At 38.1% G+C, this 27971-nt stretch overlaps 1 protein-coding gene and 1 pseudogene across 4 annotated transcripts; one reads left to right on the top strand and one right to left on the bottom strand.

Moving 5' to 3' along the window:
- Positions 1-28: 28 nt before the first annotated feature.
- Positions 29-27905, top strand: DNAJB4 (DnaJ heat shock protein family (Hsp40) member B4). Of its 4 annotated transcripts, none has more exons than XM_051624440.1 (4): positions 29-111; positions 17404-17689; positions 19792-20366; positions 21634-27905. In XM_051624440.1, the coding sequence occupies exons 2-4, from the start codon at positions 17479-17481 to the stop codon at positions 21865-21867; spliced, it is 1020 nt and encodes a 339-aa protein (XP_051480400.1). In that variant the 5' UTR covers positions 29-111; positions 17404-17478; the 3' UTR covers positions 21868-27905. The 4 variants fall into 4 exon arrangements, with proteins under 4 accessions (XP_051480400.1, XP_051480401.1, XP_051480403.1 ...); XM_051624441.1 differs by lacking the exon at positions 29-111 and adding an exon at positions 458-1055; XM_051624443.1 differs by lacking the exon at positions 29-111 and adding an exon at positions 16265-16282.
- LOC127386848 (protein CFAP20DC-like) lies at positions 25434-26148 on the bottom strand (annotated as a pseudogene).
- Positions 27906-27971: the final 66 nt, after the last annotated feature.

Genomic DNA, 27971 nt, shown 5'->3' with positions numbered 1-27971 from the left:
CTCGCGTGAGTTTGGTTACACCCCGGGGGCGCGAGGGGGAGCGGCGCCTGAGGCGCAGAGGCTGCTGGGAGCAAGGTTGGCCCGGGAGGTGTCTGAGGCGGCGTCTGCCGGGTGAGCGCGGGAGGCGGCGGGACGGGGCCGGGGCGGCCGGCGGCGCTGCGGCTTGGCCGCCTGCCCGCCTTAGCCGGGAGCTGTTTGGCGCTCGGTGACTCTGTTCCTTCCCAGCTGGGTGCTGGGGTTGCTCAGGGGCCGCGGGGATAGCGGCGGTGCTCTCCTAAGCCCTGAGCGGAGGAGGGAGCGGGGCCGTTTTTCCGAGCTCAGCGCGGCTGTCCTGAACCCGTGTCTTGTCTTGCCGCGGTGCGGGGCGCGGCGCGGGCGGCTGGCACTGTCGTGAGGCGGGGCAGCTGCGGAGGGCGCTGGAAACTCTGTTCCGGGGAAGAGACCTCGGCGTCCGGTGGTGCGGGCTTTGCGGTGGCTGGAGGGGCGAGGGGTGCCTGGTGGGCGCTGCCCCGTGGAGCTGCGGAGCCGTTGAGCCGAGGGGCCGGCGGCCGGGGCGGTGAGGCGGGGCCCTGGCCTGTCCCCTCGCCGCTCTGCGGCACTGCCCGTCCTGTCCCTGCTTCGAACGGCTTCTCGGCCTTCCACTGCCCCGTGAAACGGGGCAAGCTTTTTCCCTTCACCTTTCAGGGAGTTTCACTTGGCGCCTCCTGCAGCGGCCGCGGTTGCTTGTTTCATAATTGAAAACGATCACTGCTGTAGTACAGTGTTTACAGTCGGGGGACTTTTTTTTCTTGGCTTGCGCAAGCACAAGTTTTAATGAAAAACTGGAGCTAGTAATGCTTTAATCTAGGCCCTGTTTAGGTCCTGTGACCCGATGGGGATGAAATGTCATGCTGAGTATGGATGACGGTGTGCAAAGGCTTCAGATCTAGATAAGGTCTTAGAATATCTACTTAGCTGTCATAGCGGTGGAGACTAGATAATATTGAAGAAGAGCGAAGCTGTACAACTGCTTTCTCTGCGGTTCTGAGGGGATGCTTTGCAGTTTTTAAAAAATGGTGCGTTTTTTGTTTTTTTCTTCAAACTTATGTACTTTTGAGCTGAAGCGTGGAAGGTCTTTTCCAGCCTAAATGAGTCTGTGTTTCTTTGTTGTCGGTACTTCCAATTAAGGAGCTGCTGTTTTGGACTAGTTTTGGGCTCTGTGCAAGGAGGGAGCAACTCTGTTGAAGTGAGATAAGAAGATGCGTCTTGCTGTCTTTCATTTTGGCTAGTCTCGTAGCTCCATGCTGCCTTAAAGGGTTCCTTCTTTCTCATTGTTGCCTTCAGTTCTGTTTAGAAGTGGGATGGTGTTGGTAGACCTTAAGACACAATGCTGCTGCTGAGGTCACATTATCCTGCAGCTCCGGTCCAGATAACTCCATCGCAGGAAGCGGAAAATGTGCTATTTTTTTTCCTGCTGTATAACTTTGGAAGCAGAACTTTGGTCAGAAGGGTTTTATTATTAATATGTTCCACAAAATTAAAATTCCTACATACCGTTAGGCAGATTACAGTGTATAATTAGAGCTAGGTGAAACTTCTGAGGTACTTACTGAAAAAGCTTGTTTAGAAGAATTAGCATATACTTTCCATTAATGTTGCTGTGTTAACTGGGAGAGGGAAGTAAAAATAGGTTTGGAAAGTGGGTACTTCATTTTCATGCTTGAATCTTTTGTGTTTCTAAACAATAATTTAACCTTGAACTGTTTTTTCCCTTTGTTATTGAAAATTTGGCTACGTATACCAGCCACATTATGCAAGTAAGTTGAGCAATAGTAGTTGACTATGATGCATAGAAGCTAATACTGGCTACTGGCTATGTCTTTTATGACTCTTCATTAGATTATGTGGAGCGTCTGTGTACTTTGTTTTTTATTGTTACAAAATGGGATAATTATTCTTTGCTGAGTTCTGTGAGACAAACCAGTAGCTATATAGCACTGATGATATTTTTAAGCAGTTATAGTGCCTTTGGCTAATTAAAACACTCTTGTCTGGTACTGTAGGTGTTCTAGCTGCATTCATAAACAACCAGTGATAAGTTAACATTGATTTTGGAGTTTTTATTTTGAGTTTTTATTAAATAAATTTGGAGTTTTTGTAATTTGAAAGATGAGACGTTTAGTGTATATATGATTTCTCAGTATTCCAAATTCTTGAAGTCACTGTTTCTTAGGCATTTTAGATAGTTAGAACATAAACTTTAGCAAATAATAGATAACTCAGATCTTAAATATTATATACTGTATAAACATTATGGCCTTATTTTCACTATTGCTAAGTTGAACTAATGACCTTTATCAACAGTTAAAAGTGTTGCTTCTATCCATATTTCCCATGAGGGCACTTGGAACCTATCTGCTAGAAAACCCGTGTCTCTTAAGCATTCTATCTTCATTTCTCTTATTAAATGATAGGAGTAAAGTATCCATATGGGATTAATTCCTTCTCCTTCATCCATTAATGAAATGGAATGAGAATGTTATTGGTACTAACTGCAATATTCTTTCAAATGCTTTGCAGACTTGTTACATGAGCATGTGCCAGGTTACCCTGCATTCTCACTTGCAAAAGTTGCCCATTGCCTGTTTTCTCAAATCTGCCTTCTATGAAATAAAATGGAGTAGATTTGTAAGCAAATACTTGCACCGTGCAGTTAGAGCAAGAGGACTTTTGTTTTGGTCTGTAAAATAACTTTCAATTCTACAATAATTCATACTTGCTAAAGGATCGAGAGAAATCTTCTACTGCTTATCCTTTAGAATTTTAAGTTTTTAAAATTCTAATTCTAATCTAATTCAAATTAGATAGTAGATACCATAAAAGGTAACAGAGAATGTGGTGTTTTAAAATATCTGTCTTTTAGAAATTGAAGAAAGCTGTCTCCTTTAACTAAACTTATTAGATAATGACATCTCTCATGGTTTTCAGGCCATAGTACAATGATTGCTGAAAACAACAACTAGAACATTCTAGTAGATGTAATTATTGAGAAGTCAGAAAACTTATGTATAGTGTGGATTGTAACAGACTTAAATAATGGAGAGTTCTGGTCAAAAAAACCCACCAAAAAAACACTTTTTTTAAAAAAAATATATATATATGGAGGAATCCTTACTTCTACTGAAAGGTACTAAGGGTGTTGCTAAATTAGCTACTTCAGGTGTTGCAAAAGCATAGGTGTTAAAAGTGTGGAATTGACCCAAATCCTCTGCATAAGCTTAAGTGCCTGCTTGCATGGAGTTCTGTTCTGTTACTGTCCTGTTTGTGGATGTTTTTCCTTTAACAATTGACTTCAGCTTTGATCTGTGGGGACCAAACCAAAGGGTAAGGCAGTCCCTAAAGAAGTGGTTTGCTAGTACAGGTAATGAGACCTCTCACAGGGTTATAAATTAAAGGATTGCATTTTTTGTAAAATTGCCTCAGCGACTCTCTAGGTATGGTGTTTTGTTTAGCTTTGCCTCAATACACTAAACACTTACATAGGAAAAGTGATTACAGTCCAATTATCAGAGAAGGATGATAATCGTTTTGATAGCTTTGCATCTGCCTGCTTTGCTTTCTGCAAGTCATGGCTGGTATGGGGAAGTTTGCAATTGGTTTCTGATAATTTCATCACTTCTGGAGATTTAGATCAACTGTGTCAGCTCATTCTCCTGCACTGGCAAAAGGTGTCCAGGATCTGCAACATTATCAGGAGAAAGCTCTCGTAACTATGGAGACAAGATGCAGCATCTGCTTTGCATCAAAACATTGATCTGTCATGAGCCTTCGTATTTGCTACACATGCACTGAAGTAGTAATTACATATTTCAGATCCACAATTTGGATATGAAAGAGAATGTATTGGTGGAAGCAGTAATATTGAAGTGTAACTTAAACAGTCTACAAAATCTATGCAATGCTCATAATTCAGTTTTCTTGTGAGACAGATGAGAGTTAAGATGAGCAGTTCTTAGGACTGAAAAAGTAAGATTACTGTGTAGAATTCACCTGCCCAGGATGATTCAAGTGATGGCCAGCTGTGTCTTTGTAGTTGCAATTATTCCTATTATTCTTCATCCCAGACAAAGGCAGAGGCATGGTTTGCTACTGAGGAATTGGAGGGGGTAGGAAAAAATACTTGTGGGGGGGAGATGAGATTGTTGAAAAGGAAGGGTAGCCCACACTGGTGCAGCTGCTGTCACATCTGTCTTCACGCAGTGATCATAATGCAGCTTTCCTCTTGGCTTCTGGGGGAAGGGCAAGAGTGAATTTGCTCCCCAAGCGTCTACCTGGTCCCCTGTGTATTAACTGTTATATAGTAAGCTTCAAAAAAACCCTGAATTTTTGGCAGTTTTGGCTTACATTTAGTCATACTGCTTTTCTTACTAAAGTAAAATGCTTTTGCTAAGTATTCTAATAAAAATTGTGTAAATGTTGTAGATTATTTAGAGCACTTGTCTTGCACATTTTATTCTTGTGAATCTTTGTATATGTATTGGATTTAAAGCTGCTGAAAAGAAATGTAAAGCTTAAAAAGGAAGAAGGGGTCTTTGTCCCAAGATCTGCCAGCAAATTTAATTTGGCTTGAGGACAGTTGAGCAGTAAAATATTAACATGACCTGAATTTTTCACTACCTTACAAAAGGCTATCAAATTGTCTTAGGCCACCCTTGGGTTAGATGTGTCACAAGTACAGAAGGATAAATTGGAAAAAAATATACTTCTTCCTTAAATACAAGTGAAGTATGCAATGAGGCTGTGGATCACCATATAGAATGAATGTAGTGCTAAAAGGCAGCTGGATAATATTAGTCAGCGTGATAATGTGGTCATCAGTCTTCAGCCGTCCTACTTGTTCAAGGGGGTTGGATGTTTCTGTGTGTATGTCATGGGAAGGGAAGTTTCGAGAGCCCAGAGAATTTGTTTGCTGTGAGCATCTGCACAGCTCCTCCCAGGTGGGGGAGAAAAAGTGTGAAAGGCCTAGACTGAAATGAATTGATTGATGGAGCTAGATGTGGAAGTGACATATGAATGGGGGTTAAGAAAGGCAGACATGAGAACTGAGGGACTTTTAAAGGGATAGCAAGTAGTTACTGCAATAGTAGCTGCAGGGGATAGAATTATCTACTGTAATTCTCTATCAGCAGAGCACTGATGAATGTGCATTCAAATCCAGTTAATACGTGTGTAAGGACATACTTTGTTGAAATAAAGTGGCAATGTTCAGAATTCTCAAAATGGGAGAAGCTTGATTACTTTAAAGGGATCGGTGTACTTCCCTATTGAATAGAGTTAATTTGTGAGTCAGAGCACCATAGTTTTAACTGAATTTTGCATATGTCACGGGAAATTTAAAAAAAACCAAACAACAACAAACAATCTGGGATGGAAAGATAAATCTCTTCTTAGGGTGAGGAAAGAAAAATGTAAGAGATGCTTTAGAAGCTCTAAATGGCTAATCCCTCCAGTCCATAAAACCATGATTATCACATGCTTATATAAACTGAAAAGCCTCTTAAACTTTATTCTAAGGGTTGCATGCATGTTTTGGGAAAAATAAATGTTTACAGTGAAGTTTATGAATGTATAAGGGTATTTCTTCTTTAATCAGTCAATGTGCAGAGGCACCTTAGAGAAAGCTGTAAGTCTAACTGCCACTTCAGTATTTATTGCTTGTTCAAAGTGTCTTGCTTTAATCATCAAAAAGTCTAGTTGTATTTAAAAATGAGCCCTCAATAGCAATCCTACATAGACCTGGAAAGGGATGAATGTTGCTGTGTTAATGTCAGATGTCATTAAAAAAAAAAATAAATCAGTGTTGTTGGTGTGATGATATGACTTGATCTGAAAAGCAAGAAAACAGGAGGTTCAATAAATTTAAACTGTACACCTGAAAAACTTTTCACTAGTATTTTCTGCAGACAATATAAAGAGATCTTTTACTTCCTTCCTTCCTAGACAACTTCTTTCCTAGGTTTTTGTCCTATGAGTTAACTGATTCTGTGTAATGTTTTCACTAAATAGTCAAGGAAATTATAAATGTTATTTGTAAGTGTCCTCTAATTGTCACTCTTCATTGTACTGCATTTTTTCCAAAGGGTATGGAAAAGGTTAAAAAGAAAACAGTGAAATGTTTCTCTAGGACTTGCTACTATGCAAGGTTTGATCTTTTATTAGGAGTTTGAGGAAAAATTTTCATAAAACTATAGGATTTCTATAGTCTGTTAGTAGAATAGATGCTGAAATTTGCTGCAACTTTAAAGCGTTATCCATTTTGTACCTTCTTTATTTAGTACCATTTAATCTAGAGGAATAAAATCGTTTAAGATGTTAACCTCAACATAGCTCTATCCATCTCTCCTCTTCTAGGTTAACTAAGGGGGCTGGGAGGGAACAAGCTAAGAAACTGGTTTGACCTGTGGGATGTGTTTAAGACATTTGAAAGACTATTTTGGCTTCTATTACAGCAGATTTGTCTTCTGTAGGTGAACAGAAGTACATTCTTATTGTTTTAACTTAAATGAAATGAGTTTAGGTATGCTGACATTTGTTCTCCCTTCAGGAGAAGCTGTTCTGACATCTCCTTAGCAAATTCCTGTCTTGACACAGCAGTTCACTTCATGTTTTCAGCCTTGAATGTAAAACTAGCTGTGTGAATCAGAGCAGTTGGGTGGGATTTTGATGAGCATGCTCTGGAAAAAGCATCTAGTGTGACCATCTCCTTTTGCTTATGTAAGAAGAGTGTGATCACATGTCCACAGCAAAAATGTGTGCAGTTCCTAATTTGGTCATGCATTAATAACCTTCATCTTGTCTGAGTACAGCAGCAATTAAAAATGATACAATGTAGCTGAGTCACTTGTCCAAGTGCGTTTGTTTGTTTTCAACAAAACTGAGAAAATAGTATATTTTCTACTGGAAACTATTAATTTATGTAATTATCACAGGAAAAAAACAAGTACAGCAAGGATAGGGATTGTGCAGGTATTTTACACCCACTCTTCTCCTTTCCCCCTCTGATATGTGACCCGTAACTATGATCGATGTCCTGTTTATTCAAGTTTTTCTCAGCTGTTCTGTTTTCTGATGGGTTTTTAACTATGCCAGTTTTTAACTTGCAAGAAGAAAAATTACTTGCAGACATGACTTTTGTCTGTTCCTTAATAATGGAACATGACTGAAATAGTGGTCCAACTCTAGATGGGCCTATCAGTCTTCAGTATAAAGCTGTAGAGCACCTTCACTGTTAGGAAAACATTTCCATAATGTGTTACATTCCAGTAATGAGTGGTCCAAACTGGCAGTAGGTTGGGGTTGTTTGGTTTTGGATTTTTTTTCCCCCAAGTAGAATTAATCCAAATACTTAAGTGCTAGGCTGGGACCCATTGGAAATAAAGACATCAAGTTCAGATTAGGTCATATCTGAGTCATGCTGCTGTAAATTTCCCAGAGATTTTTAGTAAGACCTAACCTGTAAAGAATATCTTCACTCTACAGGTGCCCTGAATTCTCTGCTGCTGCCCCTTTGCTGAGACAACAGGTTGTTAATTATCTTGTTTGGTGGAAGAAAGCCCTCAGGATTCCTTTGCTGTGAATAAAGGAATTGCTGTCATAATTAAAGGAAAACACCAATAAATTGTTACAGGTGGTGGACACACTCCCTTTTCTACAAGTGAAAGATTAAAAGATGAGGTGCATGCTAATTCTATTGAAATAGATACTAAATGAAACAATCTGCCCATCCTAATGTTTCTTAGGTGATGAGGTAGTTGTGATAACCAGCTTTATGTAGGATATTGAAATTAATGCATTTTAAAATGAGTTTTGAAAAAATCTTTTTCCATTCCAGTATCTCGAAGGAAAGTCAGCAAGGGTTATTGTGGAAACTACCACTATTTTTCCATTCTCCTTTTCCTGTTAATCAGTACATAGCACTACTATTAGGTCACAGGAGTTCTCCTACCAGGATTCATTTGGTGAAAGAACTGGTAGGGAGCCAGTCACGGTTCCCAGGGTCTGAGCTGGCTGGCCTTGTGTCCACTCTCAGCCCAGAGCAAATGTTACTTTGGTTTGTGCCAGCTGGCCCTGGTCCGTGGGGTGGAGATTGCTGGACTGAACAAGGAAGTAAGTGTATGAGCTGGCTGTTCTGTCTCAATACTTGTAGGGAGATTTCTGCCCCTTTCATGCTGCAAGTGTGGGGCTGAATCCATTGAGTGTTAATGTCAAAATAAGCCTTACTTCTACACTTCTACTTAAAACAGGAATATTAGAAATATCTCTACAAGTGTTACTGAATACTCGTTTTTTAAAAGTCTCTTTATTGTAAACAACATCCCTCTTTTATTTCACTTAGATGGAAAGCAATGCAGATATGTTTCATTTGCATTGCTTATTTTCCAAGGTTTGTATAAGACACAGATCTACAGGTATGGAAATGAAGGTAGAGGTTTAAACATCTTTTTAAATGTTTTGTTGGGTTTGGTGTTTTTTTGGGGTTTTTTTGTGTGTGAGTTATTTGAGAGCCTATAAGCAACTGATAGTTTTATAGGAACAGATGGAAAGGTGGCAGGAGAGAAAGAGGAGGCAGCATGGTTGCAAGAGTTATGATGGATTGTAATTTAAATTCAGTGTTAAGTAACATGCCTCTAGTATATGTACATTAAAAAAACACAACAAAACAACAACACCCAGAAAATCCAAAACAAACAAATCCCTTGCAACCCTCCTTGGCTGTACTAATAAATGAGTTCAACGTTCTTTTGAAAACACATACAAAACGTTATATGACAAGGAAGCACTCTAGAACAAAAGAGTAGCCACTTCTCATATGTTAGTTGTAGCAGACCTCTGGGAATTGGCTAAACCCATACATTTGGACAGTATTTGATTATGTAGTGCCAATGCTCACATTTTAAGCATCTGTGTTAGAAAGTGTTTGTTCTTTAAAACATGGAAGTCCATGAATTGGCATTGTATTGAGATTTCCCCGAAACTGATGAGGGTGCTTATCTAGAGAATGCTGCACTGGTTGTCCATTAAGTGATCTGTTTAGCCTAGTAATTTGCATTCGAAAATGGCCATAACTAGGTGCTTCAGGGAAAGTTGTAACTAAGTAAATGCTTGGATCTCTTTTCCATCTTGCTTGCTTTCAGGTATTTGCAGCTCAGGGATTCCTGCTCTGGCTTCTCTGTCGAGAAACTTGCTGTGGTTTTCTTGTATGGTATTTTTTCAGTGTCTCACTGAAACAATTTTTAGTTTCCAGTGTTGTGTGGCAGGGAATTCTGTCACTGGTAGGACTTAATGGTTTTTATTGTTGAAACTGGTTTCTGCTAGTTTCACATGGTGACTCTGACTTAGGTGGGAGTAAACCATGAACAGGCCTCCAACACTTCTTTTTATCTTTTTTTACAGACTGAAGAACTCAAGGCTCCTCAGTTCTTTCTCACTTGGAAGCACTTTCATATCTTTGATCATATTTTATAGTCCTTCTCTGAACATTAGAAAAATATATTTAGTTTTGTGGGATCGAGGGGAACAGAACTGCAGTGTTATGGTGTAGATGTAGTATTAGTACTGTACTGGTCTTATGATACTGTAATCATGTATTCTCTTTTGTTCTCTGTTCCTTTCCTAGTCACCCCTGAAACTTCATTTGCCTTTTTTTTTTTTTCCTGGCTACCAAGCAATCTTGTTTCTTTTTGACACTAATTAGAATTCTTTTACCTTTTGTAAGCAATACCTATTTTATTATGTGTTGTACTATTCATTCTGAGAAAAGTGTGACATGGAAGCCTGTGGCATATTTATAACCAGTAAAATACTCTTAGGTGGTAATATTGAAAACATATTTAGGGTCTGAACATGTTAGCACTTGAGAATCTGAAAGGTTTGTATTGCAGCAATATGTTGTTTCTTAAAAAAATTACCAGAAAGGCTATAAAACTTAAATGTTAATACAATCAAATAAAAAGCAACTAGTTTTGGAGGGAAACAATGAACAATTACAAAACCTTAAAGTTCATAATAGTAAATATCCTGTTACATAACCAGCATGGGAAGGTTGGTGGCATGGCAGAAACCTGATTGATACAATATGATAATTGTGTGATTTTAATCTAGCTCTTCATTTGCTTACAGGCTGTTTCAGGACAGAATTCTTTGTCTTGGATAAATTCCACAGTGATAGCAGTCAGAGTCAAAAGTAGTTGGGACAAAAATCCAGGCTTATTAGATGTGAAATTGAAAGGAAGAGCCTCGACTACTTTATTTTTCTTTTTTCTTTGTCCCAGACTGGTAGCTTATATAGTAAATTGTTCAGAACTTGTTGAAACAGCATTTTCTTGGAGGAAACGCAGCAAATTTATTTTTTTTTATCGTTACAGTAAGATATTTCTCCTTGCCGACACACTACATTTTTCTGTCTTGATGTATACAAAAGCAATAATGTTATTATCTACTTGAAGTTTGTAATAGTGTATATGGCAAACAGACTATGTGAAGGAGCCTGTTAAATGATTTCCACGATTGGTTGACCAACTTGTCTTGAAGAAGAGGCCATTTACAGAAATTTGTGGGTGGGAATTAAAATGGTCACTGAATCTAAATAAGGAATTGAAAAGCACTTGTAGAATCTGTTTTATTTTGGAAGAGGGAATCCTTTATCGGTAGATGAAAGTACTTTGCCTATGTGTTGCTTTGTGTGACCACACTTAGGATGTTTCCTTTTGTTTTTCGAAGTGCAGTCTGGTACTTGACTGAAGTAGTTAATCACTATTGTGAAGTAAAGGGAGTTGGTTGCATTTTCATCAGTGCAATACATTGTAGCAGAATTCTAAGAACTTTGCCTGCTTTCAAGACCATGTTCCTTCCCAATCAGCAGTGGGAAGTTAAATTTAGAAAATTCTTCAGAGAATAATTTTGTTCTTCAGCTATAGTAGAGATTATGACTTAGTAGACAGGAATCAGGTATGAGAAAGCAATTCTATTTTAACAACATGTAAGTTTGCTATGTTATGATGAAGGATCAGTGTGCATGTGTGGCTAGTGTCCTAGTCATGTTTTTGAAGATAGATGTAGCTATGTGTAAGGTAAAATCCACTTGAGATGTAGGTAAGTACTTTTTCTTTCTCTAGTATTGTATGTACTTCTATGTGGGTCATAATGTATATAGTTGAAACAATTTTCTGAAGAGGAGAAACCGACTCTAGAACTTAATATCTAATAATAAGTTTAATGTGAAAATATAATGGACGTTTTCAGTTGTACATAGCATTTCTAGCTTTTGGTCTATTGTTACAAAAGTAACAAGAAAATTAAAATAAAATGCTAACACTTCCTGCTGTCTTGTAGATATTCCATTAAAATTGAAGGCTGCATGAATCACAGCAAAATCCATTTTGAAAGTTCAGAAGTTTTAGCAGTGGATCTTTGGTTGATACCAGTATGTGTTTTGAGATTTAACATTTCACCTTGAGCTGTAAATTCTGCTCCATAATGTGTATTTAAAGTAAGCTTTCCCACAGAAGACCTTAAAAACATGTCCTGCTAGCAGGAGTGTAACTTCTTGTATATTCCAGTAATAATATTATATTCCAGTAATATTATTTTGAAGCAGATACTGCCAGTATAAAATAGAAAATATTTTTGTTGATGCTGGGGCTGATATAAGTTAATGAGTTTAAGTATCTTAGATAACTTTGTATCCTGCAGTTTTGTTTTAATATCTCTTCTTGAACCAAAAATAGTCAGACCAGATTTTTCAGGACAATGCTATAAACTTTTAAATATAAGAAGTATAGTATGTATGTGTCCTATGAATTATGGTTTCACAGGGACTTAAATTTATCTCTAACAGAAGCCAGATATTTTTGTAAAGTATGACTATACCTATCCCACTGCATTTCTTCCTTTTACATCTGTGAGGAAATACATGTAAAAGACTTGCTGACTTTTTAAGTTGCCAGTGAATTACATTAAATTGCACTGTTGCATATGCCTCAAGAAAGAAATTTCAATGTATGTAGTACATAAACTGGTAAATACTTCAGGGTGCATTTCAATTAGAATCTTTTACAAGTAGAGTGTCTCAAAGACACAATGTATACAATATGAAAATATGAGAATACTGTTTAACAAAGTTTATATCACTATCTATTGTAACTTTATAATTATATTAATGTAATTTTTGTGGTATTTCACTTCTGTTATTGTTTATTTAGATGTAAAATCAGTCCCAGAATCCTTATGTACAATGAATATTTTATTTCAGTCACAGTAGCAGCATGATTTTGAAGAGAACAAACTACTTGTTGCTTCTGTTATAAATGCTGGAATTTATTTCTGTATATGAGACCAGCTACTGAATATTTGTTGTGAAACTGTTTAATGAATTCATTTATAGAGTTTGCATGTATATTCACAGTCTAAACGTATAAATTTAGCTTAGTCAACAACTACATAAGTTTAAAGATGGTGGGGAGAAAAGGCAGTGTCACATTTTTTTCTCTGGGAAAATAATGTATAATCTCATAGGAAATGTTTTATATGGATGTGCTTTCTTCAAAACATTGTAGACAAACGTATATTTATTCCATTCATTAATGTTAGTTTGCCAACATTATGATACCTAATTGTAAAGGAGCTTTTTCTGGGGAGGAATTTGGCTCCTCTGCCTTGACATTTACATGCACATGTGTATTTATAGTTGTGATCTGGCTGGCATTTGCCTTTGTGGTTTTGTTTGCTCTTTAACGGGTTCTGTGATCTAGTCCTCTCTCACTTTTGTTTCTGAGATTTAATAGGTGAGGACTGCAGAAGAAATGGCTTAATTTAAAGGAAGTAATGAGCATTTTTATTCAACTTCAGATACTTCAGGGAATAATGGCACTGTTCAGCTTGGAAGCTGTTATATTTGACAACTGTGAACAGAGAATTGACAATATAGATAGTTAATTGATTCATAATGTAGTATATCAGTTAGAGAAATGTTGATGTGGTAGAATGAGGAAGAAACATAGCTAATTGGTGGTGGTTTTTTTAATCCATTACGTTTTTGAGGTGGCTTCACAGCCAAGTGCATTACTGGTTTTGTATCTCAGAGAAGTTGGTTAGCATTCGTTTGGGAGTGCTCTTAAAGGCCTGGGTCATGGCCTTACTAATTCTCAGTGAAGAATCTTTGCCTCATGTGCAATCTGAAGTTCCCCTGACACAGCTTCGTGCCATTGCTAGTCACCAGGGGGAGAACAGCACCTCCTCCTCCCTTGCCCTTCCTTGAGGAAGTTGTAGACTGCAATGATGTCTCCCCTCAGCTTTTTCTCTAAGCAGAACAAATTAAGTCGCTTCAGCAGCTCCTCATAGGTCTTGCCCTGAAGGCCTTTCCTGATCTTGATTACCGTGCTCTAGCCATACTCTAATAGTTCAGTGTGCTCCTTACATTGAGGTGCCCCAAACTGCACACAGTACTTAAGGTGGGGCTGCACAAGTGCGGTTTAGAGTGGGACAGCCGCCTCCCTGGACTGGCTGGGTAGGTGTTCTGTGGTTAATGCACTCCAGGACACCGTTGACCTTTTTATCCACCAGGGCACGCTGTTGACACATGCTCAATTTGCCATCAACCCAAACCCCCACATCTCTTTCCACAGGTCTGCTTTCCAGCTTCTAGTCCTCTGGTTTGTATGTATAACCAGGTTAACCTGTTCCTGTTGGAGAATCCAACACCTGCTCTTGTTAAATTTTGTATGGTTGGTCTAGCCTACCCAGATATCTTTATAAGGCCTCTACCATATTGGAAGCAGAATCTTTTCACAGTCTAGAAGGGTTTAAGTACTTAAACTTCTGGGTGTACATGGTAACAGGGGAGGTAAGACTATAGTACTAAAACTAAATACCTAGTTGTTTTTTTGTTTGTTTGTTTTTAAACTGTTTTGTTTTCTGTTTATGTATGCTAATTTGAAGGGACTGCAATACCAGAAGCCTTTGTATGGACGATACATGAAGGATTTTCCTTTATTTTGTTAATAACTCTGAAGGGGGATGAATGTGAAATAAATAACAAAATGAACAATAAAGAATTGTGAAGATCGGATATTCAGAGTTCTAAAAATCTATTAGCTGTTATGTATTATCAGTTCTTGAAACTGTTCTAATACTGCAAGATTGGAAGATGTAAAAACATTTATCATGCTTATCAGGTGGCTATCACTGTCTGAACAGAAGCAGGTGTAATCAAATGTACCCAAATGAACGTTAGCATGATTGCTAGGTGTTAATCTTGTGCACGCTAGTGTCTTAATTTAAAAAAAGTAGTATTCGTTAATTCTAAGAGAATTGTCCCTTTTAATGTGTTACAGATTGCTTAAAGACCTCAGTAAGCATGTGGGAAGAACTGCAGCCTTCTTGTGTTTCTGAAAGATCTCTGTATGATAAAGGGAAAATATTGGTGTGGAAAAAAAGAAGGAATATGTTTTCTGAAAGGAAGTGCTGCAGTTATCCTAAGAACATATCAAAGATAAGAGTTTCCAGACTGTAAATTGCTTTTGACACGAAGATCTCATGCAGGGCAGGAAGTAGTAGTGTGGTCATTGCTGTGTATCTTACTCAATCTTAAATAATTTCACTTTTAGGGAATAACTTACCTAATTAGGATATAACTTGGTACTTACACCAGAGTAGCTTGTTCCACTCTGTAGGGAGAGAAAGGATGCCTGAACACTTACTCACTGTGATTGTCAGCAAAAGTCCCAGTGTGACTTTTTGTAGTTACTATTTTTCTGTAAGTTTTGACATTCAGGGCGAAGAAAGTTTTGATTTAAGAAGAAACCTTGACTGTTTGGTCTTTAATGAAACCTGGGAAATTAATTACTATGTTTTACAAAATGAGTGGGCAGAGGGTAGCGCTGAACCTAGCTCATTGCAGCTCCTTGGGTATTATTTTGATATTTAAGAGGTGTTTAATATAATGTCGTCAAAGAGGAAAGTTTCTTAAACCTTGTTTTTTTAAACTAACATATGCACAGTCTGCCTCTTCAATTGACCTCAAGTTTTGCAAAATGTAATGAAAAATACTATCCTGAAAACCGTCTGAGCTAGTGCTGTTCTGACAATTCTATTATGTGATAACACAGTGAGACAAATACTGTGTGGTCCTTCTCAGACACTCGGTTGGAATACTTCAAGTGATGCAAGTTTTGACCCCCAAGGAGGTTACTCAAACCATACCGTGGGAGCACTGCTGAGCATAGTAACTACTTGTACTGCTAGTTTTGCACAAGAATTTAAGGCTGCTGTAAATCTTATTCTGTTAGTAGTGATGAAGTTTGTTTGCTGTTATAGTCCAGAGTTATTGTAACTGCTGGATTTGGGTGAAGGTCGGTCGTACTTGCAACCGTTTCTTGAGTGTGGCTAAGTTAAAATGTGTAAGTAAAGTAGTTTCTTAGGGAGTGATAGTATATTTTGCATGAAATCACTAAAATCTTGCTTTAATTCAAACTATTGTACCTGTTGCTTTCAGAATTCTGTTGCAGAGAAAATGCTGAATTTAGGACATGGGTCTACAATAATTTATTTGAAATAATAATAGGAAATTAACAAAGGCAGAACTTTTTAAAGATGAAAAGGGTAAAGAGTAGTAAAAACTAGCTTTATTGTGTGAAGTTCAACAACAACTTCCCTCTTCAACTGTAAAGATGATTGTGTAACCTTGTGACTCCCGCTGTATCAAAACTGCAAGTCCTGAGAGACGTGGTGGCAAAGGGAATGATTCCTTCTTTCAGTAACCTTTGTCCTCTCTTACATTTGAAATAATAACTGCAGATATGCAAAAGTTCTTGCTTTTAAAAATATTTTTTGAATATATTAATCTTTCCCACCCCTAATCCAAAGGGAATTTAAAAAGAAATGGAATCTGGTCAGTTCTGTTGCAGAAGTTGGAAAGGAATAGGTATGATAGGAGGAATTAAGGGAATGACATGCTTTATTTTAAATAAAGAAGTCCCTTTTTTTTTTTTTTCCTAGTACTCTCTGGTTAGGGCGAATTTTTTTTTCTCTTCTTATCAGCCCCCTTTAAAGTTAGAGCAAGTTCTGGTAAATTATTTCAAATATATTGTTCCCTGAATCAGAAGGTTAGTGTTCTCTACTTGTTTCATGGTCTCTTGGCTGCTATATGCTACTTTGCTTCAACTATCATTAGAAGGAAGCAAATTCACCCTGTTTTTTTTTTCATAGGGGTAACATTATGATTGTGTGTAGAGCTGTCTTCATACAGGTAACTTCTAGATATGACCCAGAATGTCGTTTTTAAATACTTTGTTCCAGGGAGGAATATTTTTCAAGCTATGCTAATCAGTCTTGAAGTTTATCACTGTACTGACAAATAAGGATAATTTCTTGATCTGTAGCTCTAAACTAAGAGCTAAAAGAAGTCTTACAGACTAAAGCTTCATACCATTCCTTCTGCAGAGCTTGAGAAATACTTCACTAGTGAAATGTTCACTATGTATTGTGAAACAAATGTGTATGAACAAGACATTTTTGTTACTAATATCTGATGAAAGCTATTTGCTAAATATTTTGCTGTACTTGTATAGTAGTCTTGATATTGCCTCTTGTCTAGACGGGAGGTAGGGGGGAAATCCAGTTTTGGTTTGTTTGAACTGAGTGGCTTGAGTTCTGGTAAACTGGTGTGTTTTGCTCAGATTTTGTGTTGTCTCTTAATAGTACATGGTTACAATAAATTCTGGTTGAGGGCGGCTTAATTTTATTTTTAAAGAAATTAAGTTATGTTTTGTGAAGCTTTGTAGTTAACTTCAGTCTATAATACTTCAGAGTCCTTTCCAGAAAGGGTACAAATCCATGTTGATATATTTGGAAAACAGTTATATGTCACTATAGAAACTGTGAAGTAAAATGCTATAATTACCTTACATGGGCTACTGCTTTTCTGTTGGGACAGTTAACACTTTTAGAGCTGACTGGATTCAGCCCTGGTGGGGAAAGGCACTGTATCACGCTATTAGACCTTTAAGCTTTCTGGTTGCTTGAGAAGGCAGAAAATAGAAGTTCAGCGTTTTCCCAGGCTGTGCTCACGCATGCGTGTGAGAGAGCAAAAGCCGTGCAGGCTGTTCAGCTGGGGCAGGCGGGGAAGTGACGTCCCGTGTTATCTGTTGTTCTAGAAAGAGCGGAGACACGCACTGTAGATGGGAGGACTCTATAAAGAGGGGCTGTGTCTTGTCCAGTGTATATGATTATTTATAAATGAGCTACGGGGGAAGGAGCACAATACAAAGAATCTGCCTTGTGTTTCTTTAACGTTTCAGAGAGTTTGTTGATTTGTGACAGTTCTGTTTGTTTCAATTCCAAATTTGACTTTTATTCTTCCTTCTCTAGCATCTCTACGTTGCTACAACACTGGACACTGCTTTCTATATAGCAAGGAAAATCTGAATTCCTCCAACGCTCAGGATGGGGAAAGATTATTATTCTATCCTGGGAATTGAAAAAGGGGCTTCTGATGAGGATATCAAAAAGGCTTACAGAAAACAAGCACTAAAATGGCATCCGGATAAGAACAAATCTCCCCACGCAGAGGAAAAATTCAAAGAGATTGCAGAAGCTTATGAAGTGCTGAGTGATCCCAAAAAGAGGGACATTTATGATCAGTTTGGGGAGGAAGGTATGTATGTCTGTTATACCCTGATCAGTCACTTTAATTATGTTGAAAGAAGTAAAATAAATATAGATGATGCATGAAAACATACGTGTTCATTTTGAGGCAATATATTTGTACTGCTTGGAAATATGGCTCATCAGCTTTTTAAATGTAAATATATGGCACGATTGTTAATGCTGATCTAGTTTTATTTTACTGTGCTTTTGTGTTGATTTTGTTGGCTTTTTTTTTTTCTAAATCCCAAATATTTGACAGGCAGAAACTTGCCAAATTGAAGAAGTTTGTATGACCTGTGAAGACCTTTCTGGGATCTCTTACTCCTGTTTTCAGTTGCCCTAGCACTTTTTTAGGTGCAATTAAAAAGATTTGTACTTTTTCCTTAAATTTCTGCTAAAGAGCAGTCTGCTCCGTCTAGGCAGGACAGTCCTTCTGAGCAGAGGCCCAGGTGTCCAGTCCGTAGTTGTCGTTGGCTTCTTGCCTGGAGAGGAAAGAATTTGGCTGATGTCATGAAATACCAGAACAATTTTTTAGTTTTAATTGTAAACAGTGATAACATGCCAGGAGAATGAGACCTCGAAAATGTCACATTTATCCTAAAATGGTTGTCTGGAAAGGATTACTTTTTTTTTTACATGACTTTCAGTCTTATGATTGAGCAGCAGAGGAAGTCATTAACGTCCCTCCCTTTAAGTACACGTTATCTGAAATGCCACATGAAGTAATTATTTCTGTTGTGTCAATTAGGTCCCCTCCCTCATTGCCACTCACTCAGGACCATGTTTTTTGCTAATATAAAGAAGGACACTTAAAATAGTAGCATTTTGGGGAAAATTGTGGCTTTTGAATGTGTAATAAAATTTGGTCCTCTGTTATTCGTAGGACTTAATACAATTGTTAACTTCCATAAAATCATGTACAATGCAGTTTTTTTGGTTTTTTGTTCCATTGCATATGTTCACAGATTTAGTGTTGTTACTGAAATGTTCTGAGGAAAAAGTGTTTATGTAGATACCAGAGACCTTTATTGCCTTTTGGGTCTTTTGCCTTCTTGCACTTCTTTCTTCTCATCCCGTCTTCTTTCTGTATATCATTATAAACCTATTTACTCTGGTTTCATTTGCATTTTGGAGTCCTATGCAGCAGCTCATCCTAACTACTTTCCTAAAATACCACTTAAGTCGTTTTTACCAAAGAGCTTGAAGCAATGCAGCTTTTGGCATCCTGGTATTGCATACTTGAAGGCAGAAGTTCAAAGCATAGATACAGGCATAACATTAAACCAAAGTATGAATTTTTACAATAGTAAATCTGGAAATACTTCCTGATGCCTCAGTTGCTCTCTAAGCTCTTTAGTTGCATCTGAGAGTGTACCTAGTAGTTGTGAGGGAAAGGCAGGGGTACGATGGGAGGAAGGAGGAAATCTCAGTGTTTTTACAGTCAGGAACTTGATGTACCTTCAAAACCAACTTATTCCAGGAGGTGTCCTTCTAGTATCACAGATTGAATTCACTGATCTGTTTGTTTAACAGTACTGTGACAGATACTACATGTTGCAAAGTACTTTTAATATGGTCTGCTATTAAGATGGGGAAAGCATTCTCAGTCTAATGTCTTACTTGGATACTGTTGAAAACCAGTATTAAGCTATGCATACTGAGCATAAAAAGTGAGCTATGGAGGCTATGGAAAATGTTGTGTGTGATAACTGCATAATTTTGCCCAGAAGTGATCTTGAAGAGGGATGCCACTTCAACAGGCTCTGCAGAACAAGAAAAAGATGAAGTCAAGCAGACCTGTCTTCTGGTTTAAGATGCTAATTCTTTGAATAAGTGGCTTCAGTTATATTAAATAAAATTGGCAGCATCAGAGTACTTGTTCTTCTGAAGTAGAAGTCATTCTAGCACTTCAGAAACTTTATTGTTGTTGAAGCTATTGAATTGCTAGTTGGTACTGCATTGTCTGATGCTGAGTGTTCATTGAAAGGGAAACCTTTCACCCAACTGCAAAGACCTTGTTGACTCATTGGTTCTGACATCATTACACTCTACAGGGAAAGCTTATACTAATATTCCATTGTTTTAACTTTCCCTCTTTGTCATATTTAGGTCTGAAAGGAGGAGCTGGAGGACCTGATGGACAGGGTGGTACTTTCCGGTACTCCTTCCATGGTGACCCACATGCTACATTTGCAGCTTTCTTTGGTGGCACAAATCCTTTTGAGATCTTCTTTGGAAGGAGGATGCCTGGTGGCAGAGACACTGAAGATATGGAGGTGGATGGGGATCCATTTGGATCTTTCACTAGTTTCAGTATGAATGGTTTTCCAAGGGAAAGGAATACTGTTGGTAGCCAGTTACGTCGTAAGCAAGATCCCCCTGTAATCCATGAACTTAAAGTGTCACTTGAAGAGATCTATCATGGCTGCACAAAAAGGATGAGAATTTCACGTAAAAGGCTTAACCCAGATGGTAGAAGTGTCCGAACAGAGGACAAAATTCTTACTATTGAGATAAAAAGAGGATGGAAAGAAGGCACCAAAATCACTTTTCCAAAAGAAGGCGATGAAACACCTAACACAATTCCAGCTGATATTGTTTTTATCATTAAAGATAAACCTCACTCTCACTTCAAAAGAGATGGATCAAATATTATCTATCCTGTTAAGATCAGCTTAAGGGAGGTAAGTATCTCTCTTGGTGGAACTCTAAATGTTTAAACCTGTTACAATACAACCTGGCTACACTGCACCAGCTGTATGCCAGCAGTAAAGTCTTTTTTTTTTTTTTTTTAAATTCACTCTTGTAAAGTCAGTGTGGGTTATTTATAGTGGAAGCATTAGCTGTTTTGGAGTATTATTTCAAGCTGAGGTGGAGGAGAATGATTGTGAAAGGATAAGAGTAAAGGTTGATATGTCTTAAATCTTCATACTGTACTTTTCTAGCTAATGTACTGAACACAAATACATCCATTGTAGTGTGCTCCTTACTGCTGTGATATGATTACTATTTCTGTAGGATGAAGGAGAAGTGTCTTAAATATTTTCACTGCCAACAAATTCTGTCTGCCTTTTCATGTCATAAGTTACTTCAGTGTGATTTCCAAGTACATAGAGATTGATTTCATGAGGATAAATTATTGTGAACAGGTGTTACAGGAGCTATATATAACAACAAAAACAGTTTAGCTTTTTATAAAAACTCTATTCCAAGTCAAACCAAGTTGCCTTTCAGAAGGAAAAATCAGAAATACAAATGAGCTGAGTTCTTAAGAGAATGAAGCCTTGACATGGCCATAATTTAAAAGATAATGTAGCTGAGCGTGTGGTGTTTTTTTTCTTCTTAATTAGCTTTAGATAATAGTAATGAAAACAAACCATTGGGTAAAGCAAGAGAATGTGTGTGATGTTTTCGTGCACCAAAACAGTTGTTTGCTTGTCTTTGAGCATGACAAATGTTCACCTGAGATGACGGTGAAATTTGGTATGCCTTTGCTTATAGAAACTTAAATGTTGTTGTGCAATTTGATATAATATGGGTTGATAGTGCATTAGAGTAAAACCCTGTGCTATGTAAACAAACAAAAAATGAAAGAGGATGCTAAATTTCCAATTGAAAAGAAGAAGCTGGACATCCTTATAGAAGTACAAGGGAAGAGTTCACTCTGTGCTCAGTTACCTTACTTTTTATATTAAGTTTTTGAAGGATATATGAGTCCAGTTACCCTCCTGTGGCCATTGCACAAGATTAGAAAATTCTATGATATTTAATGACAAAATTAAGCTTTTCCTTTTGAAGTGAGGAACATGGTATTTGGATTTTGACATCTCAGTAGTGTGCACTGAAAGTACTGTTTAAAACTGTAGTCTTTTCTAAATAATTCAAATTCAGTTGTAGGTACAAATACAGTTCTAACCAGTTTCTTTCTCTTGTGGTACCATTTTTCTTTAGGCTTTGTGTGGCAGCTCTATCAATGTGCCAACGATAGAAGGAAGAACCATACCCATGACAGTAAATGAAGTTGTAAAGCCTGGGATGAGAAGAAGAATTATAGGATATGGTTTGCCATTTCCCAAAAATCCTGACCAACGTGGAGACTTAATTATAGAGTTTGAAGTAATTTTCCCAGATAACATTTCTCCAGCATCAAAAGAAGTACTTAGACGAAATCTCCCAGTTTCATAAAACAAAGACTGTGTATCTCAGCTGTTTAAATAGGACACTGGAAATGCAGAAGACTGGCAAGTCTGTGCTTTAAAAGTGCAATCTGTAACAACTAATGGAATATTTGTTTCTTTCTTTTGTGGGATGGGTGGGGGGGAAATACTGTAATGCTGCATGAGAAGAAAAAAGTTCAATACAAGTCATACAAGTGACTTCTGCAGTAAAATTTACAGGGAGAACCACTCATTTTATTTTACATTCTAATCAGAAGAGTTTATTCATTACTTTGTCTAAGGTAAAATGTAGTTGGTTTTTACAAAGTCATGCATATTTCTGATACAGTACTTGAGCCTTCAGGTATTTAATTTCTTATATCCCCTACTGTATCTATAGCATTACCTGTTTATAGAGAAATTAGAAATACACAAATGTGTAAATAAGTTGAAGAGTAAAACATGGAAGATACAATTTTGGTATGTTGCCTTCCACTGCACAAAGCATAGGCTGGGAAAATCAGCTAGGACTCCTGAACTGTCCCCCAGTAAAATTAAACCATTTTCTTTATTGCCCCAGAATGTGTGAGGACTGCATTGAGAGTCTTACTAAAGGGTATGTGGCTTGAGGAACAGGAGTAACCATTTGCTTTGGGATGGTTCTTCAGCTTTCAGGCAGAACCAAGAAGGGATTCTGCAAGTACATAAACAGCAAATGGTGGGCCTGCTGTTGAATGGGGCAGGAAACACATGATATGGAGAAGGCAAAGATACTCAATGCCTTCTTTTCATCAGTCTCTACCAGTAAAACAGGCCTCCAGGTATTCCAGGTCCCTGAGACCAGAGGGGAGGTTTGGCACTTTGGTGATGGAGGACCAGACTAGGGTGCACTTAAACTGGAAATCTGTGAACCTAACAAGTTGTACCCCTAGTGCTGAGGAAGCTGGGTAATGCTATTGCAAGGCCATTCTTAATTATCTTTAAATGGTCATGGAGGTTGGGAGATGTTCCAGTAGACTGGAAAAGAGCAAATATTCTTATTTTTAAGAAAAAGAACAAGTAAGGTTTGGGGAGCTACAGTTCAGTCAGTTACACATCAGTCCTTTGGAAGGTGATGGAGAAAATCTCTTGGAAAGCATTTCCAAGTACATGAAGGACAAGAAGGACATCAGGAGTAGTCAGCATAAATTTACAGAGGGGAAATCATGTTTGACCAACCTCACCTCCTCTAGCTTTGTGGGTAACAGAAGAACATGTTTAGTTTTACTTCAGAAGACAGACTGACAAAGTACAGGTTAGATGAGTGGAAAGTGAGGTGGGTTAAAAACTGGCCAAATGAGTGGGCACAGTGGAGGTGTAAGCAGTGGCACAAAGTCCAGTTGGAGGTAAGTCAGTAGTGGTGTACCCTAGGGCTTAATACTGCAGCCAGTATTATTCAACATCTTCATTAATGACCTGGACTATGGGATTAAGTGCATTTTCAGAAAGTCTGCAAATCATAAAACTGGGAAAGAGTGGCTGGTAGCACCAGATGATGTACTGTCTTTCAAAGGGACCCCAACAAGCTAGAAAACTCGACAAAGGATTCTCACAAAGTTCAGCAAGTTAGAATCCAAAGTCTGTTCCCTAAGGAACAACTCAAGGCACTAGTACGCCTTGGGAGCTGAGGGGAACCTCATCAGTCTCTACATCTACCTGAAAGGTCATTTTAGAAAGGTTGTTGCTGGTCTCTTTTCACAGTTAATCAGTGACAGAACAAGAGGGAATGGCTTCAAGCTACAACAGGGTAGGTTTAGACTGGACATTAGGAAATTTTTTTTCACAGAAATAATGGTTAGACACTGGAATAGACTGCCCAGGGAGGTAGTTGAGTCACCATCCCTGGATGTGTTTAAGGGTTGTTTGGATGTGGTGTTGGTGGATATGGTTTAGGGGAGAACTTTGTAGAGTAGGGATGATGGTTGGACTTGGTGATCCCTAGGGTCTTTTCCAACCTGAATAGTTCTATGATTCTATGAAGATGGGGGAGCCAGGCTTTTCCTAGCAGCTGTCATTGACAGGACTAAGAGGTAGTGGACAGCAGCTAAAACATGGGGGTTTCTATCTGAACACACCTTTTTACTTTGCGGATGGTCAAAGACTGGAATAGGTTACCCAGAGAGGTGGAGGAGTCACCATCCCTGGAGATACTTAAAACCTGACTGGACATGGTCCTGGGCAGCCTGCTTTAGCTGACCATGGTTGAGCAGGGTTGTTTGACTACGTGGTCCCAAGAGGTTCCTTCTAGCCTAAATGAATCTGTGAGCTTGAAATTAGCACTTTTCACTAGACAGTGCTATGGACCATGTTCTGTAAATGAGGATTATCCTGAAAATGGGTGGTACTGATGTGACAGCTTGAATCCCTAGGGAGCAGGTCTGTGAAGTGAAAAGTTGCACAAAGAACAGTATAAAAGCATTTGGCTAGTTCTGGTATTTAAATATCATTATTATCTCAAGTGTTCATTTTTTTTTTTTTCTTTCAGATCCATTTGGAATCACTTTAAAGAATTCAGTTTAGTTAAAGAAAAAGAAAGGGTAGGTTTTAAGATTCTCTGAGAGATAGCAGAAGCTGTGTTTCTGTCAGTGGAACTCTTTTGTTTTGGTAAGATGGTCACTTGGAGGTTATGTTAGCTGTGTCCCATATTCTTCCAGTATTCATTTCTACATGATATCTTCTTTAATGGGATCTCTTTAGAAAACTGCTGAATCACATGTTCCTTTCCTGGTAAGGCTGATCTCAGGGTTCTCAGTACTCTGGGTGAATTCATTGTTGTCATCCTCTTCATTCCTGTCAGATCCTTGAAAGTTACCTTTAATTTGAGTTTCCCCAGATACTTCATTAATGTCTCGCTTTAAATCAAAAGGGAAAGTGCAACATTCTGGTGACATATTTGGAGACTTCCTATGGGGAGCTGGCCAAGGCCTTGATGAAAATGTGAAAGTCTCTGTATCATCCACGTGGTGATCACCTGTTTCATTGCTATGGTGTTCAACAGAGGCATTCTCTGGCGAGGTTAAATTGTGGCAGGGTGAATCTTCAGTAGCTATGAACTACTCACTCCTATCCTACTGGGTACTGTGCCTGAAACTTTCTGGAAACACCCATTCATCACTGGTTATCTCCCATGAGCTTCTGACTGCTTTTTTTGGGGATAATCTACAACTGTTTTTGTCTGCTGATGGTCCTTGTGGTGAGGCAAGCTGAAAATCTGCTCCTCGACTCTCAGAGTTTTTCTCAGTTTGAATTGCAGGGTCATTTTGACATGTATCTTTCATTGTTTGGCAAATATTCCATTTGCCTCTTTGATCTAAAGAATCATTGCACGGTGAGAATGACAGCTCCAGTCTCTTGGCTTCTTGTTCAGTTCCCTTTCCTGAACTTTGAAGTCAGCATGATCTATTTCTTTTGCTACCCCAGGTCTTTGTTACCTTTCCAGATACTCTCACACCACCTCTTCTGTTTGAAGATGGAGGTGGCCACAGGATCTTTGATCCAAATACAATATGTGACACATCCTGAGTTTTATTGCTGTGTGTATCACCTTGTCCTCTGTCAACTAAGGTACCTGTTTCTTGCACTGTTACTGGGTTTCTTTCTCCATCTTTTTATTTCTGGGTTGTGAATTTTAGTCAGATTCAGCAATTGTGTAACGTGGCACATCTGTATGTAGCTGGCAGGTTTGAGGAATAACAGCTATGGGCTCTTACAGCATAAATAGACCACCATGCGTATCATCTTTCTCAGCTGTATCTTGCCTGGATTTTAAAGTGAAGATCTTTCTCAGTTGACAGTTAGCTGAAACAGTAATTCCATGCAATGACTGAAAGACAGCTCCTCTGAATATTTCACTGGAGAATGCTGACATGTCAATACACATTGTACCGTCTTTTGCTTGAGCATAAACAGGAATTTTTGCACGCAGAGTGGTTACAGACAATGTGGACAGTGATAAAGACAATCTTCTTTTAGTATTTCCTAAATCGGTTATCACTAACTCAGTGGAGAAGTCTTTTCCCAGTGGCACAAAAATCTGAAGTGTCAGAAATTGCTGTAGCATTCCCAAAGTTTGTCCAGTTTCTTTTCGTAGCTGCATTTTGTTGATTTGACTGCTTCTTTTAAGTACAAAACCAAAGCCTTTTACTACTTCATCATATTATTTCAGTATAGCTGATGGATCACCAAGAATCTTCCATTTTGCTCCTGTGTTCTTGCCTTGAGTACTGAATATTTCAATAAATGGGTCACCCTGATACTGATATTTGAACATTCTCCACCTTCCATGGGCAAAAAACAATTTCAGCATCTCAACCAGTAAAGACAGACTACACTAGGCAAAGGTAGGGGGGAATGAGGCTACACCTACAAAGGGGGTGGACCCAGGGTTCCCCGTGTGGTGTGGAAGAGTCACATGGGAAAGACAAGGGGTTACGAGCCCAAGTTGCTCCTGGGGAGGTTGTGATGGGACACAAGGTGTATTTTTCACCGTGATGACAGTCAAACATTGGCGTAATCTCCCAAGGGAGTGGTAGATTCCCCCACATTGGACAGTTTTAAGTCTAAGCTTGACAGTATGCTGAGCCATCTGATATGAACTGTAGTGATAAATAGAAAGGTTGGACCAGATGGTCCTTGAGGTCCCTTCCAGCCTGCCATTCTGTGATTATTTTCAAAGCCTGAATTTTAATCCAATGAAGAAGGAAAAGCCCAGGTCCTAGCCAAAGAAAAGTTTGCTTAAGACACAAAGTGGGATAGGAGTTGCCCGTAAACTTTCATATGCTTGAATTGCGTCTTTTTTGAATATAAATTAGTTACTTTTCTTTAGAATTAAAAAAGATGCGTAGGGAAATTGAGAGCCCTCTGTTATAGTCTAGTTTTATAATATAGTAATAGGGCTGGTTCCCTTGATTGCAGCATGATTTTGGTGAAAGAAATACCTTGCAGGTATGCTTTATTACTCAAGTTTAAAACCATAATACAGTGCTTTAACAATACTTTCAAAGGATTTTTTGTTTTTTTTCTTCATAAGAAAATATATAAGATTCGCTGTCAGCCTTTTGCCTGTGCAAGTGTAGTAGTTACCTCCTGTTAGGTAGCTTAAGAAATAGCAGTGTTATCTTCACATACGTAATTTTCTGCAGGAAAAGCAAATTATATGGAGTTGGGATTTAATTTACAATAACTTTTAATGAGCACAAGAAGAATCCCATTTCTGATGCTTAAAGGAATAGAACTTCTGGGAGATACTGTTACAGTCTAGTTTTTCACTGCAGATCTCTTCATACAGTGTCATTAACTGTAGTCCTAAATCTACAAGAAACCATACAATTGCTGGAGCAGTATCACAAAGGGAAAAAAAATAAAATGTTGCTTAGTGCTTATGTGTATTGTTAACACTATATATTGTTACAAAAAATTCCCATTTCAGTATTTTCCGTATTGCATTTCTTACGTGGTTTTTAAGTAAAAAGTGTAAAGTTGTTTTTTAACTTTCTCCTATTTTTTGTTATGATTGCAGATGCTATAAGCTACATGACTTTAAAAGCATATCATCCTAAAATACCTGCTTGTCCGTTTAAAAACTAATGGAATTGAGCATTTTGTAAACCAGGATCTTGTAACCATAGTCCAACTTGTAAAAAAAAAAAAAAAAAAGTTACAGTGACTAAGACTATTTTTTGTAACCATCTTCAGGTAACGGGATTAGTGCTAAATTGAGGAATTGCAGTATTTTGTGTATTTAGAGGTATATATATGTATAGCAAGCTGAACTTTTCCAACTGTTTTCATGCTTAAAATACAGAAATATAGGACTGGTATGAAATGCTTGTATTTCTTTTCTTATGGAGCAGTAACAAAGTATGTGTTTCTAAAAATAACATGGAATTAGTTCAAAATATGAGAAAGGAGCACTAATATCTATCTCATCCAGGATTCACAAAAATTAGTACTTTTCTATTTAAAAATGTGCTTAAAAGCTATGTTTTTTAAACCACTTGGTTATGTAATAAATGCTACTTGGGAGAAGGAGGCAAATACTCAGACAACTATTACATCCCTAACTACTGAAATACACAGAAATAAGACGGACAT

This window comes from Apus apus, chromosome 7 (genome assembly GCF_020740795.1).
Source record: "Apus apus isolate bApuApu2 chromosome 7, bApuApu2.pri.cur, whole genome shotgun sequence".
NCBI lineage: Eukaryota > Metazoa > Chordata > Aves > Apodiformes > Apodidae > Apus > Apus apus.
The sequence above is the reverse complement of the archived record's forward strand: the minus strand, read 5'-3'. Positions and strand labels throughout refer to the sequence as shown.